The sequence below is a fragment of the Colletotrichum fioriniae genome, assembly GCF_027942845.1.
Source record: "Colletotrichum fioriniae strain IMI 355084 chromosome Unknown scaffold_18, whole genome shotgun sequence".
Classification (NCBI taxonomy): Eukaryota; Fungi; Ascomycota; class Sordariomycetes; order Glomerellales; family Glomerellaceae; genus Colletotrichum; species Colletotrichum fioriniae.
This window is the reverse complement of record NW_027076854.1, coordinates 670658-688124: the sequence shown is the minus strand read 5'-3', so window position 1 is coordinate 688124 and position 17467 is coordinate 670658. Positions and strand designations below refer to the sequence as shown.

General features: G+C 52.7%; 4 protein-coding genes across 4 annotated transcripts; 1 reads left to right on the top strand and 3 right to left on the bottom strand.

The window, feature by feature from the left end:
- Positions 1 to 828: 828 nt before the first annotated feature.
- On the bottom strand, positions 829 to 1350 carry N0V96_011674 (uncharacterized protein; the record flags this gene model as incomplete). The annotated part of the gene is made up of 2 exons (XM_065759350.1): positions 829 to 1315; positions 1343 to 1350. 2 exons carry the CDS (start codon positions 1348 to 1350, stop codon positions 829 to 831), a joined length of 495 nt encoding a protein of 164 aa, XP_065612072.1.
- Positions 1351 to 7641: 6291 nt separating this feature from the next.
- On the bottom strand, positions 7642 to 9451 carry ALO1 (D-arabinono-1,4-lactone oxidase; the record flags this gene model as incomplete). The annotated part of the gene is made up of 4 exons (XM_065759349.1): positions 7642 to 8052; positions 8097 to 8358; positions 8439 to 9057; positions 9145 to 9451. 4 exons carry the CDS (start codon positions 9449 to 9451, stop codon positions 7642 to 7644), a joined length of 1599 nt encoding a protein of 532 aa, XP_065612071.1.
- Positions 9452 to 10635: 1184 nt separating this feature from the next.
- On the top strand, positions 10636 to 11895 carry N0V96_011672 (uncharacterized protein; the record flags this gene model as incomplete). Its single annotated transcript, XM_053193699.1, has 1 exon — positions 10636 to 11895. One exon carries the CDS (start codon positions 10636 to 10638, stop codon positions 11893 to 11895), a length of 1260 nt encoding a protein of 419 aa, XP_053049017.1.
- Positions 11896 to 15573: 3678 nt separating this feature from the next.
- Positions 15574 to 17121, bottom strand: ERG24_1 (erg24, C-14 sterol reductase; the record flags this gene model as incomplete). The annotated part of the gene is made up of 3 exons (XM_053193698.2): positions 15574 to 16664; positions 16716 to 17023; positions 17084 to 17121. 3 exons carry the CDS (start codon positions 17119 to 17121, stop codon positions 15574 to 15576), a joined length of 1437 nt encoding a protein of 478 aa, XP_053049016.1.
- Positions 17122 to 17467: the final 346 nt, after the last annotated feature.

The following is a 17467-nucleotide window of genomic DNA, read 5'->3' as shown; positions in this document are numbered from 1 at the left end:
GCTCACGCCGTGTGGCATATATGCTCCGCAGAAGAAACTCTGGGTTTTGGATTTTTTCGTTGCTGAGACTTGGAGGCATTATGGAATATGTACTACCTAGCCTTATATCGGCATCACGGCACGGCAAAAGAGTGCCTGGCGAGGTAGCACTAGGCCGGTGGATGAAGTATCAGGATATGTGCAACAACGCATTCGTACGTTGATGTGAGGTGTTTGCAAACAAGGAGGCCCAAAGTCGACACTCTTCAAACATCGATCAATCGATCTTCACCTCCTCAGGGAGGATTGATGATCTCGCCATCACCCTGCATTAGTGTGGCAACAAATGTAACATGCTCTACGTAGCAACACCGAGAGGTACAATAAACTGGATTCGATGTTTATGCCAAGCGTGAATAATTTCTAGGAAACAGATTTACATGGAATGAAGTCATCTCGAGTACAATTAGTTCCATTTAAACTTTGGATCGAAATGAGATGGTGAAATGAGATGCCTGCAGTCTATAAACTCGTCTTGGAGTATAGCACATTGCTTTGAAAAATTTGAAAAGAGACGTATGTTTGAACTCGAGAGATTATACGAGATATGATCATCGAATTGTGGTATCGAACATAAGAAATGAAGTCTATGGAGTCCCAGAAAACCGCTAGTTTTGCCTAATAATCCCAAATCCGAACAAGATATGTACAATGAAGATTGGACGCCTTATGAGCAATTTGAACTCTGTCCGTTACCATCTGTAAAGTCCTCCCTAATACCCGACAACGCCCTGCCTCAAAACACTAAAAAGCATTTCTTAATACAAAAGTCGACAACCAAGTGGCTGTTTATTTTGTCTTGAAAGCCTGGCCAATGGCGCCACCGGGGTGGTTCTTTGCAAAGACTGATGATACCGATGAGTACATCTCCTTGGAAGCAACATACGCCAAGGCATCGCCCATGGCAATGGCCATAGTCGTAGAAGTAGTAGGCGCAGAGACGCCAAAGGTATCCTTCTCAGACTCGGGGATGGGAGCAGGGAGGAGGATGAGATCAGGGCGGGCCTTTGCGATCTCGCATGTCTCCATGCTGGTGGGCGAAGTGAGGAGGATGAGAGGGCACTTCTTGTTGAGGTGAGGCAGGAGGAGCATGAGCTCGGGGGTCTTGCCGGAGAAGGTGATCATGATGAGGGTGTCGTACTCGCCCACCACACCGAGGTCACCGTGGAGGGCCTCGGTAGGGTGAAGGAAGACGGCGGGGGAGACCCAAGCTGCTGAAGGTGGCAGTGAGCTTCTTCGCGATCCAGCCAGATTTGCCGACACCGATGAAGACGACCTTGCCGCGGTGGTCGCGGTGACGGACGAGAGCATCAACGGAGCGGTAGAAGCCGTCGCGGCAGACACGCTCGGAGGAGTAGAGCTGGGTAAGCGCCATGAGGGCATTTGCTTCAGTGCGGAGGACGTGGATAGCGCCATCGAGTCTGTCTTCGTATGACGATGAGGCCCTGCGGTCCTCGTGGGTGATGTCGCGGAGAGGAGATCTGGGCATGGGCGACTTGGGGCCGCGGATCTCATATGATTTGGCAAGGTTGACGTTGAGCTCTACGGGGCCGCGGCTGCGCATGCCCATAGCAGATCCAGAGCGAGGAGGAACCATTTTGAAATGTGTGTGGTGGAAAAGGGAGAAAAGGTTGGAGAAGCGGATGAGGCTTGATGTTTCTGTTGCTTAGAAGAAGTGAAGCAGTGAAATGGAGCCCGGCTCTGATTTGTTTTAATCAACTCTGTTGATGTTTGATGAGAAGAAGAAAGGTGTTTGGAAAGTGAAGCTGATGATCTTGCTGATGATAAACCCGTGATGGAGAGAGGAAGATCCGCTCTTTAATACTGATCAAAGGTCCTCGATCCATCGGATACCTTGGAGCCATCGATATCTCCAGTATATTCAGTCTAGTGTAACTTGTAAGCCTAGGAAAAAAAAAGAGGAGTTTGGTCGTTGGGCGTAAAGCGGATCCTCAATTTGATGCACAGGGAGGTCCCTGGCTCGAGCCTATCATGGGCGATCTGCCGTCAAAGTTCATGACAGAGGGTGGGCGTCCTTTTCCACAGCGAAGCGGTATCCAAGGTGAACCATGCCTCACCGCGTCGGGGGGGTACAAGCCAGAGAGAGCCCTTTCATTTACTCTGGACATGCACGTTTGGCCGCGGTAAGAAGGCGTGGGAAGGGTGACGAAGTCGCAGTCTCAAAATAGCCCACAATAAACAACGGGCCAAGACTGGTAAACCCCCCCTCCCCTTAATCCAATAGGAAACCTGACGCGAGGGTTCGTGCACCTACGATGAGCAGGCATATGCCAGGCTTTGCATAATGTAAGCCACCTCATCCCGCGAAAAGCTGTTATCAGTTCCCACCTCGGTTCATCGGTGGTATGTCTTGATCTGTTCCGGGTCGGGATGGGGGGTTTGTCAAGCCACACCGACACGACGGGACGACGTGGGTATCCCGTGGACCGTCCATAGTGTATTATTCGTAGATATCAAAGAGAAAACTGGTTGGGCCTGGGTTCTGGGCCTCGGTGTACCTGCATGCTGACAAGGGTCAGACGAGGGCATCTGCAGGTCTTGGCCATCTCCCCCAAACTCACTTCATCTCCGTCTAACCAGGACAAGAGATCGTCCCCTCTGATCACTCTGATGGGCGTCCGTGGCGTCCTGATTCGGGCGAGAAGCTGGGCCAAACTTTAATGTTTATCAATCCACGCTAGACGCATCTCTCCGTAGATTGCTTTTTTCGGTTTCTAAACGCCCCCTCGTTAATTCCTGTCATTCTACAGCTGTCGTGATCCCATTCAAGCTGCGCCTGGTACGCCATGGCCCCCTCCCGCCAAGATAGCCGCCTGTTGGACATAGATTTAGACGCTGGGTGGCTAGGCCAGACACGTGTTGGCCGCCGTTGGTAGCACGGCGAGGTGTCTGACTCTGACATATGGTCCCCTTGCATCGCATCCAATGCTCTCCAGGCTCCCTGACGTGTCGTACCTCATCTGAAGAAGCTTTCAGATGACGCTGCCGTACCTAAGGTGACTTTCTTGCTTATTTGGCTTCTTCTAGAAGGAAAACTACGTGTTGAAACCGTTCCTGTCTCAATCATCAGGCCTACTGGGCATAAGGAAACTCGCTCTCAGCCGCACTAAGGAAAAGAAGACGCAATATCGATGGGGTCAACGTCATCCACAATTGCAATGACAAGGCGATTACGGATACCTATTCATTGAAACGGAATATATTTTACAGAGGGTCTTTTTCTTTGTGTGCGCGCGCTAACGAGCGTCTTGCCGTCCTCCCCGGTGGCACCGCAATATGGGAGATGGAGGGGCTCCTTCGCCTCTTCGGGAAGTGGATGGGCGGAAAGGGTCACACCAGCGAAAGGAGTGGGCGGATGGCGTCTAGGCGCATCGGGGCTTAAGCTGTCTTTGGGCAGCTTTAACCGATAAATGGCGCCCAGAAAGCTGCAGACGCAAGCTGACATGGCAGAGCCTCCTTTCGAGGTGACATTTTACTTTCTTGGAGTCCCTGAACTTTGAAGAGCACTCTCACCAGCCACAGAAGAAGGGTGGGGGCCCTTGAGGAGAGAGAAAGAGAGAGAGAACAAGAGTGAGTCAGTTTCATGCCCCTGTTCAGTCATCGTTGATCGACTCCTTTCTGGCCAAGTCGGGGCTGGGTTCAAGGGTGACATTCGGTCCTAGGTCCCTGGATCCTCTTGGCGGCCAAGATACACACGTCTTCAAGGCTTTCGAGCACTACCATTAACTTTCTACTCACACACTTGGCTTGACCCGACCTTCTGGTCGGGAGCTGCCGTCTGTGCTGTTCTCTGCCAGATCTGGCGGCAGGGGAGCCTTGATTTGCCTGCCCCCTTCCCTACTCTCTCTTCCCCTCCCACTCGAGAGTCAGACAAATTGCACAAGTTGCAGGTAGTGGCGAGGAAAACTCCAGTGCTCAAAGCCAATGGCGAGTTACTCGGATTCGTGAGTACACAGTAAAGTGGTTTTTGCACGTGCTCGGCTATGATCACCATTCTCACACACCTTGGCTAGTCTTGGCTCTCAATTACCCCAACTTATCTGTACAACGAACCAATTTTTAGTTCAACAGAGAGGTTTATCTGAAGGAGCCGTTTTCTTGGGTCTGCACCCCATGGTCTCTTCATCTGTTCTTTTGCTCGCAAATCGTATCAACGTCGTACTTTCTGGAGGGGTTTGTCTCGCAGTCTACGAGGGCTGAGGCGACCCCGACTCTATTTCCTTTCTTGGCAAATGTAGTCGACACTGTGAATGTGCCCTCCCCCGCCTCACCTTCAGGCTTCATCAAGAAGGTCAACCGAAACCAGGAACATACTACCTATTGACACGAACCATTAGTGTCTATTCTGGGAATGAGATCGGACAAGCGCGAATAGCCACGTCCATTTCACCTCGTCTCAAAACGTCTGTCGCATGTCACCCAACATGGCAGCTATTGCAGACAGGATGATGGAATGACAGGCTGGTGCTGAGGAGCCTAGTTGGGGCTAGGGCTTGGTTCGGACGGCGCCCGGCGCCCGGACTTGCGCCCATCACGGCTTTTCCGGACTCATGACGAACGGGTGCTTGTTAACGCGCGCCTCGCCGACCCTCACCCAACTGTGAAACCCGTGAGAAAATCATCGGCAGTTGTTGGCCGTCGTCCTCACCGACCGTGATAAGAGCCTCAGTCTCAGCTCTCTCACGGCATCCCCCCCCCTCCCAACTGGCAACAGGATCCAAAACGGGGATTCAGAAAAACTGGAGAGAAGGCTCTGCACCTGTGTAAGACCCAGCATGTGCAGAGGCCCAATGATGTCCTGACGGGACGGTTGCGGAACGTTATCGATGGCCCGGGCTCCTTTCTCTCTCCACTGATGAAGCTGCAGCAGTATGCATCTTTGAGTCTCTGCATACATTCACGCTCCACTGAGAGGTCCTCGTCTCCCCCAACATGGCTAGGTCGGCCGTACCCTGCTTGAAGTGTGCTGACAAGCCTGACAGCAGTGCAGCAAGGCCTGGCTGTTGCATCTTCCTGAATCCTCCTTCCTTATTCCTTCTTGTCCATGTCAAGCATGTCTGAAAGTCTTGACCACTCTCAACTACCGAGATGGGTGGTGGAGTATTGTCTTGTCTCTCAATTCCGGGGCAACGGGTCGACTCCGTCCGTTCGACCTATTGTCCCCAAAACTCCAAAACTTCAAGTCTCCATCCAGTCTGTCCGTCTCCAGGACGGTCCCGGATGGCCGCTCCGTCATACAGACATCAATATGTTATCGACCGCTAACAGTCTAGCGCATGCAGGTGCCAGCTGCTTGAGCTTCTCGCCAAACTCTGTTTGAATTAATTGCGAATGCAAGTAAGGAAAGACGCGCCTCCCGCGGGCTGGTGGGGGGTAAGTTCACCATTCAAGTGTTTACTGTAGCATTGAACTTTACAGTTACCACCAGTATTTGCTTGTTGGGCCCCTTTTTTGCGCAAGCTACATTGATTGCTGTCCACAACCACGTCATTGCCCGCCACTACGGGACTCAAGGTAGTAAAAAGCAATCAACGAGGTTCATCTGACGTGGCTTCCTTAACCATAGAACCTTAATCATAACGGGATTGACGCGGCTGAGTGCTACTCTGGTAGAAAAATTTCTTCCTTGATTTACGCTCAGCCCTTCGGTGAATCCAGAGAGTCGGGAAGTGGGCGCGCTTGAGGGCGACGGAACACAGCCAGCAACGCGGCGGTGAACAGCCCAAAGCCAGATGGCACTGTCTGACTCTGTCACCTTGCACCGCTCGCAAACTGCATGATTATGTGATACTGGGCATTGGGCAAAAGGCGGCTCAGTTACCAGTTTCACGCAATAGGTTCCACAACACGCAAGCAAGCAAGGACGACCCCTTGAGTACGTGGATGTTGTGGACAACAATCCTGTTCCCAGCCCAAGGGCCAACCCACCGGCTGTGGCTCGAGCTTGCCGCGCGCTCGTTCGGGAACAGACTTGACGGAAGTTCAGAACACTGGATTCAACCCCCAGCAATCTGTTTGTTATCGGCAACGCAGGGGAAGGGATAGCATCATTCTCGACGAACGGATTCGCCGCTTTCTTTCCATATCACTATCGGATATCCAGCCGGGTGCAGTAGGAAGACATGGAGCTGCGACGAGCCCCTACATTGTAGATATCCCAAACTACCTTACCTTATGGAGTACAGAGGTGTCTAGGCCTGCCAGTGCGTGTGCGCAAACATCTGAGGCTCCGGCAAACACCGGCCGGATCTTCATGCAAGATTGGATTTTCAATCATTTTGAGTTTTTCGTTTATTTCTCCGACTAATATAACCCAAGAGAATGCTCATATGTTTTTTCTCTCTCAGACACCACCGCTAAGGAACTTCAAACAAGGTTGAAATTGATAATTTTCCAATATAGACAGCATTGGCAGTAATTAATTCGGTATCAGCGATCCGAAGACCTCGTCAAACGTCCCGGAGATGCTGGCGATATAGCGCACCCGTGAGTCGTGAGCACTAAGCTGTTGGTGCGTCCCCTTGCTGCAGCCATGCCGCCAACTAAGACGAAGGGGTCTTCAGATAATGCGCGATTGCGCAACACAACAGTGGCAGTCTGCACCCACAATCGCGACGCAATGCGACGTTGGGCCTGCAGCCTTACGACGACGTTGATACAAAGAACAAGAGTCTGCGCTCGTCCTCGCCGACCGGTGAAGGGGGGGGACGACCGACGAACATACGAGCGGCATTGAATTCTGTGCGATGATCAAACTCGCTGATTGCCGCTCACCCGCGTCCCGCGGCCGACGAACCAAAACTTGAACCATGCCCTGCCGCCCGCCCCTGGAGAAAAGCCCGAGCGAGAAAAAAAGAAGAATGATGTGATGAAGGGTATCCAGAATTCCTTAACTTTGTTGTCCTTCCCAAAGAGATTCTAGAACTTGGGAGTCTGGTTTTGGTGCCCAGAATTATGTGATCTCGCTCCAGGAGAACACGGACCCTTACCTTGTCTTTCTTGCTTAGCAAGATTAAAGGGCGACGATCTGAGCATCACACAGGGGAGGGATCAAGTGTGGGGTCTACCTACCATTACGGCGTAAAATGCTGCCTTTGAACGTATCTGGCATTTTCGGACTTTCATTTATCTACACCACAGACCAGGTAGTATTTTGACGGATGCACTAACGGAGAAGACCCCCATCCTACCCCCGTCTACCGTAGCTGCGTGCCCATGGGGGTGGATGGAGTGGTGGGTTATCGACTGCGTAGAAAAGGAGAAGGCTCCAAAATTCAGGGACCAGAAAGATTGTTGGCTGGGAAGGGAGGCATCAACGGAAGAGGCAATGATTTGCATGTTTCATCGTATTCGAATATTGGGAATAAGAACTGTTTTCAATCTTACTTTGGATGTAAAATGCTTCCGGGCAGTCTAGGCAGGGTGATGGAAATTGTCTCGCTTGAAATCTATGTGATTGTATTGTAGGAAGTAAATCAATGCTAGGAAAGATCCAGATGCCAATTTTCACAGCCCACGCCATTCACCGGGCCAAGAAGTTACACAGTCAGACACTACAGATACTAACTAAAATAGGGTAGCTCATGCCTTGACATCAGCATCGGCATCTTCGATCTCTAGACGGGTGCCGTATACGGTGACACCCCGGCCAGCATCATGCCTCGTCTTCTCAAACTCCTCAAACTTGAGAGGAGCGCTGTTGGGATCCAGCACGAACTGCCGGTGCCAAGGTCCGACGAACAGTCCGTCGGGGTCAACCTCATCGCGGACCCGACGCCACTGGACCATGTCATCACCATACCACTCAGCAAATTCCTCGTTCTTGACGTTGAAGTTCTTAGCCCAGTGCGGCTTGCCACCGAGGTCACGCATCAGCCACTCGAAGCCCTGCATCCAGCGCTTCAGGCCGGGCGGGTCGAGGTCGTAGGGACGATACATTGTTGCGTTGAGGTTGAGCGTGGGACCGTCCTTGACGGTGCTGTCGAGGAAGGGCTGTTGCGCTGCTCAGCGCTGGTGTGGACGGTGGCGTCGCAGACGCGGACCTCGACGGGCGAGTGCACGTAGAGACCCTCGGCAGAGAAGGGAATGCCGTGGTCGACATAGTCGGGGTCGCCCGGCTTGAGCTTGTTGAGCCAGGATCCGAGACGCATCAGGGCCTCGGGCCCGCGGTGGAGCGGGATGGCCCACTCGTTGACGAATTGGCTGTAGAGGCAGTTCATCCACAAGGCCTTATCCATGGGCTGGATGGCTGATGAGGTGTAGCCATCTTTGAAGCCGTATTGCATGCCGAACACAAACCTGGAGGACGTCAGTTAGTCCGTTTAGTCCGTCGACGACGTCGGATGAGGTGTGTCAGGGGAAGGGGGGCTTCAGCTTACCATTCAACCCAGGGCAGAATGCGAGGGATGTAACGCGATAGGTAAAGCAGGTTGTGGTATATGTGATAACCGAGAGCTCCATCGTAGTAGCCAACTGGCGGATCTCGGTTCTTCTCCTTTCCGGATTCGAGGTCTTCCTTTGTGACAATGTCGGCCTTCCAGACTACGGCCCTCCTGGTATAAGGCAGCCACCACACCCGGACAAAGTCGGACTGGGTCCACAGCTTGTTGTCCTGCTTCCAGGCATCGAGCATCTTGTAATCGGCCTGGATCGTCTGCTGCCAGTGCAAGCTAAAAGCCGGCACGGCGCGGAAGCTGACCTCGGTAATGATGCCGAGGGCGCCGAGCGACAGCGTGGCACCGCGGAAGAGATCCGGGTTCTCATCCGGCGAGCATGAGACCGTCTCACCGTTGGCAAGGACGATCTTGAGTGAGGAAATAGCCTCGGAGAGCAGACCGTATTTCAGGGTGCTACCGCGAGTTCCTGTGCTGATGACGCCAGCAATGCTCTGCTCGTTGACGCTGCCCAGCACGGGGAATGAGAGGCCGTGCTTGTTCAGCTCCTCGGTGAGTTGCCACAGCCGAATGCCAGCTTGCATGACAACGAGGCCAGTCTCCTCTGTCGGGCTACGTTAGCATAGCTCTCATGAGATTACGCGGATGAGTGGGTGAGTGAATGAGATGTGACATGAGGGTCTGTGCTTACTATCGACAGATAATACTTTCTTGAATCCATCGAGGTTGACCAGCCAGTTACTCGTGCACGTGAGGTCTGAAGGCGAGTGTGCATGGCCGACAGTGGTGATGCGCCGCCTGCACCGGCGCGCGAGCTTGACTGCCTTTTCAACCTCCTGCTGCGACTGAGGCTGGATGAAGAGCTCTGGCAGCGATGAAAAGGTGCGCGCCCAGGTGGTGTGGAAGTGAGCCGACTTGGCCCGGAACGGGATGCCATCAGCGGCGGCATCATCGATGATGCCGCGAATGTGAGGGTCCAGGGACGCAACGGCGGCCATTGTGAGTGTCGGAGCCTGCTCTCTTCGACGATGATAATTAACAACTATTACACCGGGCTCGGAAGAAGCAAAGTCGAGCTAAAGACGACCCTGATGATGATCCAAGGTTGAGGGGCTTTTGTTAAGTGCCGCCCGCCTCTCTTGATGGCAAAGATTATGAGGGAAAACCCGAGAGTGAATTGAACAACGCACCCTGAAAGCCGAGTGTTTTGGAAATTTTGAGGCTAATGACGGTTTATATGACAAAACAAGTTTAGCGTCCGCAATGGAGCACACCGCATCTTCTGGGTTTCTGAACTTTCTGCTGTGCTTTCTGGTGCGACCGTACGACTGGCGCCAGGGATCGGGGGGATCTGTTTGTGGATGACGAGTCAAGGAGGGTGGCTTGAAACGGGAAGTCTCAGATGAACATGGATACTGGGGGTTCCGCCACACTTATGCCGGCCGGCGAGGCCCGGTAGGAGAAAAATTGCAGTTGGCAAGGATTCTTGCATTTGGGGGTCCTCCCATCCATGATCTCTCTTCTCTCTCCCTCTTTGCGGCTTTGCCCAACTTGTCGTTCTGCTGTCACTCTGTCACTTTTGTCTATCAAGTTGTGGCAAGTTGAGACGAGGTGACACGTGCAATCAGTCCAAATTCACTTGGCAGAATGGCTTGCGCCAAAGGGCTTGGCCCAAGATGGCCCACGCATAAACTCCACCACGCAACACAGCTTCGTAAGTATTGACGAGTTGATACTCTAATACCTTACCTATGTATCGGCACTGAGTCGAGTACTCTTTGAGCGTACGCGGCTTGAGCCTAGCCCTGGGAGAATCCGAGCTCACGGATTCTGGGTACGCTAATAGAAGCGGACGGAGAAGAGCGGTCTCAAATGCCCACATATCAGTTATGGTTAATAACGAATTCTTCCTAGTCAAGGAGCATGGCAAGCTGCGAGGCCCCCCATGCGGGCTTTTTAGACCAGACTTCTTGACCGATCCTGTTGTGACCCTCTCATATCAAGTAGCAAACACCTCAACCGGCTCAGCCCTTTCTTCTCACTTCCCGTCTTAAGGCTAGATAGTTTCCTGACAAGTCCCTCTTCTTTCCCGCCCCTCTTCCCGAACTTTTACACCCTGAGCATATCGAACCATTCTCACTAGCTCTCATCTCATTCTCATATCACCTTTCCTCCAGGAGTCATGGCTACCACAACAAGCCTCAACCCGGCCTCCCGGCCTTCCATCGCCTCCGTCCTGCCACCTCTCTTCCTAGGCACAGCAACATTCAACACCCAGCATGTAAAGGACCCGCTGCAGATGCCGTACAGGCAAATCGTCTCAAGGGCACTAGAGCTCGGCGTCAACGGCTTCGACACATCGCCGTACTACGGCCCCTCAGAGGTCCTCCTCGGTGACGCCCTGGCTGCCCACACCGCAGCCACCAACATCCCCAGAGAGTCCTACGTGCTGGTCACAAAGGCAGGCCGCATCGCCGGCAACGAGTTTGACTACTCGCCGGCGTACGTGCGCTACTCTGTCCTCCGCTCCCTCAGCCGCCTCAACACGACCTACCTCGACCTCGTGTACATGCACGACGTCGAGTTTGTCTCCCCCGCAGAAGTCCTTGCCGCCGTGCAGACGTTAAGACAGCTTCGCGATGAGGGCAAGATCCGCTATGTCGGTATCAGTGGTTTCCCCGTCCACGTCCTTTGCAGTCTGGCTGAGATGATCCTCGCCGAGACTGGTGAGGCCCTTGATGCAATCCTGAGCTACGGGCACTTCACCATCCAGAACCCCACGCTCGGCCTCGCAGAGGTTGACGCCGGACCCGACCACACCGATGAGCAGAGCCCGCTGCGGAGATTCCGCAATGCCGGCGTGCAGGTCGTGCTGAACGCCAGCATGCTCGGCATGGGTCTTCTCACATCCACAGGCGTTCCCGCGCGGACGGAGACTGCAGAGGGTAAGGCCGGCGTTATCGCGTCGTGGCACCCCGCACCGGATGATCTGCGCTCGGCATGCCAGAAGCTCTCGACCATCGCCAGCGATGCCGGCGAACGCCTGGAGACTGTGGCGCTTCACTGGTCAATGGAGGAGTACGCCCGCGTCGGCGCCGCAGCTGGTCTCGGCGTGCAGCTGCCGGGCCAGACCGGCGACGTGCGCGTCGGAGGCAGCGTCATGGGCGTCACCAGCACCGCGGAGCTCGAGCAGACTGTCGAGTCGTGGAAGCTTGTGCTCCAGGGTCTTGCTGCTGGCAGCGAGGCTTCGGCGCGGTATGAGAAGCTCAAGGCCCTCGTGGAGCAGAAGATGTGGCCCGAGTTGGGCGTGTGGAAGGGCTACAGCTGGGCGAGCCCCGATGAGGGCTTTCAGAATGAGAGGAGCGCGGATAAGTTTGGCTTGATCCCGAAGGAGGATGAACTGATGACCAACTTCATGACTAGAATTTCCAGCAATTTGTGAGCGATTAGCGTTACTTGCATGTCTCGATACCTGATAGAAATAGACACCCTTGACAAAATATTATGCAATGCAATCCCTCGTACAGCAAGAAGCATTCGATTGGTCAACATGCCTTGAAAAACCAGTAGCCCCCAAGGCGATGTTGCATTGATAACGGATTCGGGAACCGTCAATGGTGGAAGGAAACGTCTTTAGAATTTTCCAGCCAGTCGATGGATCGGCTTTGAGGCCTTTCTCCCGGTTGTGTAGGAAACCGGCCTTATCATACTTATGCATGGTATGGATCGTTTTGATTCGAATCACCAGCAGGACGTGGATGATTGGCCTAGATTTCGTCTGATTGCGGTACAGCTGCCCTTGGCACACTTCTAGGTATTCTGCTAATTGCTTTCGAGGGTCTTGGGTAACATAAAGCGAGACTTCTCCGCCCGTAGTCTGGTCCCATCTTCGCCATTCTTGTCCCCTCGAGTTGGCATGTGCGAATCGCCACTGTCATTGATCGTTTAGGCACTGCTGTGAGTCACGACACAAGCAGAGAGATGGCAGAAGCTTTTGGCCTCATAGCGAGCGTCTTCGCAACTATTCAGATCGCGGATAGAGTTGTTTCAATCTGCAAACACTACATCGAGAACGTCCGGGATGCACCCTCCGATCTACGCACAATCCTCGTCGAATGTTCTTCAGTAGGGACAATCTTGCACAATGTCGAATTTCTCCTCAAATTCGAAGAACCAGGCTCGCCTTTGCGAAAGGCTTTAAACGGAGACGCACAGCCTGTTAGAGAGTGTTATGGCGCCATCGAACAGCTGGAGAAGTTGATGGCCTCCGTGCAAAACCAAGCTCAAGGGCCCCCTGATCCGAAAAGAAGAAAAGTGCAGATCAATCTGAGGAACTTGGCATGGCCGTTGAAAGAGACGAAGGCCAGGAAGTTGCTCCAAGACGTTGCACGGTGCAAGACTACAATTAGTCTGGCCTTGACCGCAACGTCTAGGTAAGTGGCAATGCTGCGTCTCATTAAAGAATCATAAGCAATTAGCTTGCAAGACTTCTGAGACTTCACACCACCTAGCCAAGACATCAAGCTCATACGCGAGGAAACCTCACGCATCCAACAAGTTCTGACTGGTATGTTTCGCTCGACCTCCTGAACGATGGCCACTGTTACCATTCTGATCATGATATTGATGGCTAGAAAACCAACGAAACGATGTGTACAAGTGGCTCAGCCACACTGACCCGTCATCAATTCACTACCGAGCTTGCAAAAATCACGAACCTGGAACGTGCGAATGGATGTCACGTACTCCAGAGTGGGCTCAGTTCAGCCAAGGAGATGTACGATGCCTGTGGATTCATGGTATCCCTGGAGCCGGCAAAACTATCTTGGCTTCACAACTCGCTGAGAAAATCGAAGAGAATTGCCGAGAGTCTATGTCAACTGACTCTGTGTCGATTGGAGTTCATTACTACTGCTACTTCGGGCACAATCAGGACGAGTCAGCCCCATTTCTACGATGGGTCCTTGAGCGTATGTGTAGAAAAGTAGATCAGGTCCCAGACCATCTTTGGAAGATGTTCAAGGATGGCAGAGATCCTAGCCTCAGCGACCTGCTCACTGCCCTTGAGGCCGCCTCGCGCTACTTCAACAGTGTTCACATCACGATTGACGCTATCGACGAAAGCAGTCCCCGAGAAGAGCTTCTCAAGGTTTTACGAGACCTCGCCACCGACTTTAGATTCTCAAACATCCGGCTGTTAGTGACTAGTCGCGAATATTTGGATATCGAAAAAGTCATGGAAGAGATTTCGACGGAAATTTCTATGCAAAACGAGTTTCTCGATGCTGATATACGTCTGTATACTGAATCACGACTCGCTACCAATAACAAGCTGAAAGACTGGACAGAAAATGTACGCAAAGAGGCTCTTGAAGCCTTGTGTACTGGCGCAAGAGGAATGTGAGTGTGCCACTCACAACACCATCGTCTGTCCGAGATTAATAGATGCGCTTCGCAGGTTTCGTTGGATTGTGTGCCAGCTCGATTCTTTGCGACGAATCAAAGGGAGCAAGGCAGCCATCATGAACGAATTAAGAAACCTCCCAAAATCCCTCAATGAAGCATACGACAGAATTTTCGAGACCATACCTAAAGAAGATCTACAAATTGTGGTTTCGGCTCTTGATTGGATTTGTTTTAACAACAAGGTCTTTGGGCATGAAACGATGAGCTACAAGGTATTAGCCGGAGCAATCCAAGGAGACTTGAACCGGCAAAAACCGTGTGCGAAAGATTACCGCTACGATATCGAATTTCTTCGTGAATTATGCGGCTGTCTCATCACTGTTACGGCAGAACACGACTGTCACTTTAATGACGGACCAGTACTCTCATTTTCGCATTACACTGTCATGGAATATCTGGCCACGTCGATTCGGTTTAGTCCGAAATGTTGCTTTCGCCTTGACAAGTTCACATCCCTAGGCGAACGAGCGAGCATTGTTTCCTCGGAAATCTTTCAGTACAAGATCAGCAAGACTGGCACTCTTGAGAACGATCAACCTTCTCCGACCTCCGCATGGCAGTTCTATTTTGGAACGTATTGCAATTTCGCAGCCATAAAAATGATCTGCGAATGCGAAGAGGTTATCCTACAGAGTGCGGAACTTGCTACAATGCTTACAGTTCCGCACCACTCGCCTTTGGAAACAATTCGTGATTTGGCACTTTTAGATGACGGGCCATACATCTTGGATTTGCTCCTCGAGGGCTACGGAATTGATTCTGCTCATCGGTGCACGCAAATCAAATTCTATGAACCATCGCCACTCGAAGTTCGCCTTCTGTTTGACCTCTTGCGCATGCAGGCTTTCGAGCTAGCTGACTTCATGCTCCGTAAAGTAGGCATTGCAAGGAATCTCTTACAGACAATTATACACCTGGATTACTGGTTTGAGGAAGGGAGGATTGTACAAAACTTCCATATTCCACTTATAAGTTGCATTGCAGCCACCAGTTCGGAGTATCCTGCGAACGGAGCATTTCAACACCTCCTAAAGAACTGGCGAGAGGCTGTCGACTTTCGCCGTCTTCTTCTGGACTCCGTTGCGTTACACGGCCATGAGCCATTCGAGCGCACCTCATCCGAGTCTGACGTCTGCTCCGAGGAGTGCAGACTTGATGTACTGCTACGCCTGGGTGCGGAAACAGATGCACCAGATTTCGTGGTTACGCCACTACAGATCGCCGTCGCTTGTTTAGACGGAAGTGCAGTACAAGTTCTGCTCGAGAGTGGAGCGAAAGCAAACGCTAGAGGGAATCCAGCTTCGATGGATCAGTCAGAGCATACATGTACTATACTGCGTGCGTGCGATCATCTGAGTGGTATGACACCACTTCAAATATGTCGATATGAGGCCCAAAAGCGTTGTCTAGAGGCTATCCGCGGCTGTGGAAGGTATTTTGAGAACGTCGTCGACTACCGCCTGAGAAACATGAAAGAGATCTCGGAGGAAATTGAGGTTATGCTGCTCGAATACGGTGCTACATAAGGTAGTAGGCATACGCGAAGCATATTTCAAGTACGAACCACAGTCCAAGCCCAAAATTCAGCGCCAGCTCGATTGATGATATCCAAACTAGTTGACAAACTTGATGATGGCACATGTTCCAGACTCTCCTAGTAAACACCCGGCAGAATCTTCCATCTAACAATCTTCTTATACTTCTCCCAGTCCTCGCCGTACTTCTCCGAGCAAGCAACATCGTCCCGCCCTTCGCGATGAATAAGCAGGATGGCAAAGTACAGCACGTAGAAGTACGTGAAAATCATGCCCCAGCCACGGGCTGCGCCCTGGACAACCTCACGCCCGTCAAGCATCGTGATAGCATTAGACACGGCGCTGCCAGCAGTGAGGATCTGGTAGCCGGAAATGGCAGTCGGCAAGCTAAACGGCGAAGCCTGAAGCCAGTCGCCAAAGTAGTTGATATGCCGAGACCGTCCCCACCATCCACCTGTGAGCAGCCTAGTACCGCGCTTCGTCTGGATGAAGGGCAAATCCTTGACACTCGGGTGATCAGGCTGCGTGCGGAAGACCTTCTTCTGGTTATTCGCAGAGCGGAAGATATACAGGCCCGTCGCGAAGACCGAAAAGATGCTTGCGACGCCAGCCCAGCCCAGGTGGACGGGGTAAACGGAGAGGTAGCGGGTCTGAGTGGAGTAGAGGAAGGGCACCCAAACGATGTCGCCGAACGTCAGCATGAAGCCCAGACCGTCGGTGGTGATGTCCATCATGGTGAGCAGGCCGGCTTCCATGAATTGGCCTTCAAGGACGTAGTAGCCCTGCACGGCGGTGGTGAGAAGTATGCTATCGGAGAGGTAGCCGTAGGTGCGGTATTGCTTTGCGCAGAAGGCGAGGTTGAGGATGACCCAGCCGGTCAGGCCGGGGCGCATCTCCAGCCAGGCTTTGAGGTCGATCTCGCCGAAGAAGGGGAGGGTGATGCGAGGGTTCAGTTCGCGGCCGATGTAGATGTCGTAGATGAGGCTGCCGGTGTTGCCGCCGACGGCCAGCTCACGTAGCTCTGGGTTGCCGGGTTTCACGCTAAAGCTGGCGACGTAGACGTAGACGGTGATGATGTAGGCGAGGATGGTGTTGGCGGTCAGGAGCTGGAGGTAGTTGTCTGAGATGTAGGTCCAGACGACGAAGTCAGCGCCTTGAAGGTAGGTGCCAATAGCCAGGCCAGCGAGCTGGAAGACTGTGGCGTTGAAAGCTGTTCCCGGGTTAGATGGGTTCATTGAGTAATTGAATTGAGAGAACTTACAGTTGAAGCGGTACTTCAATGGACGACCGGATTGAACCAACTTGGTGCCGAGCATCTCCTGCGCAGGAAGAACGCGATAGAGGACCAAGCTCACAAAGTAGTAGGCGATGCTCCAGCCGAAAGCTTCCCAGCTGCAGAAGCCCCAGATTCCGTCGGCGGGCCATGGCGTCTCAAGCTTGAGCTTCTCCAAGGTCAAAGTGCGAGGGCTCAAGGTGGATGGGGCAGGGCAACCGGTCTTGTCATTACAGACGAAGAAGAAGGTCCACAAGAGGGCGGGAAGTCCAAAGACGATGGCAAAGGCGCCAGGACTGAGTGAGCATCAAAGTCAGCAACAAGTGTATGAATCAAATCTCGAACGCGGCACTTACGGGCCTCCAAACTCATAGTTGTGCTTCTTAGGAGCCATGGTGGTCTAAAGTCGTCACTGGCTCAGCCCAATGAAGCTTATCAGTGTCTACCCGTACTTAAGAGATAGATATCTCAGCTGGCTTCAGAACAAAGAGTGAAACGCCGGCTTCCACTTGACGTGACGCGGTGGCATGAGAAGAGCAAACACAACACGCGTAATGGGGATACCCCTTACTGTTGGGGCGACACAGCACCAATCAGCAGAAATTTACGGCGTGGGTCGTGCTTCCAGCTGCAATTTCCAGTTACCGAGGCGCTAATCCGCTGTGGGCGACGCCGAGCCCTCCTGTGCTCCGGTGCCGTTCGGCCCCACTTCGCCGGTGCCCGTGTTTTCCTTGATGCCC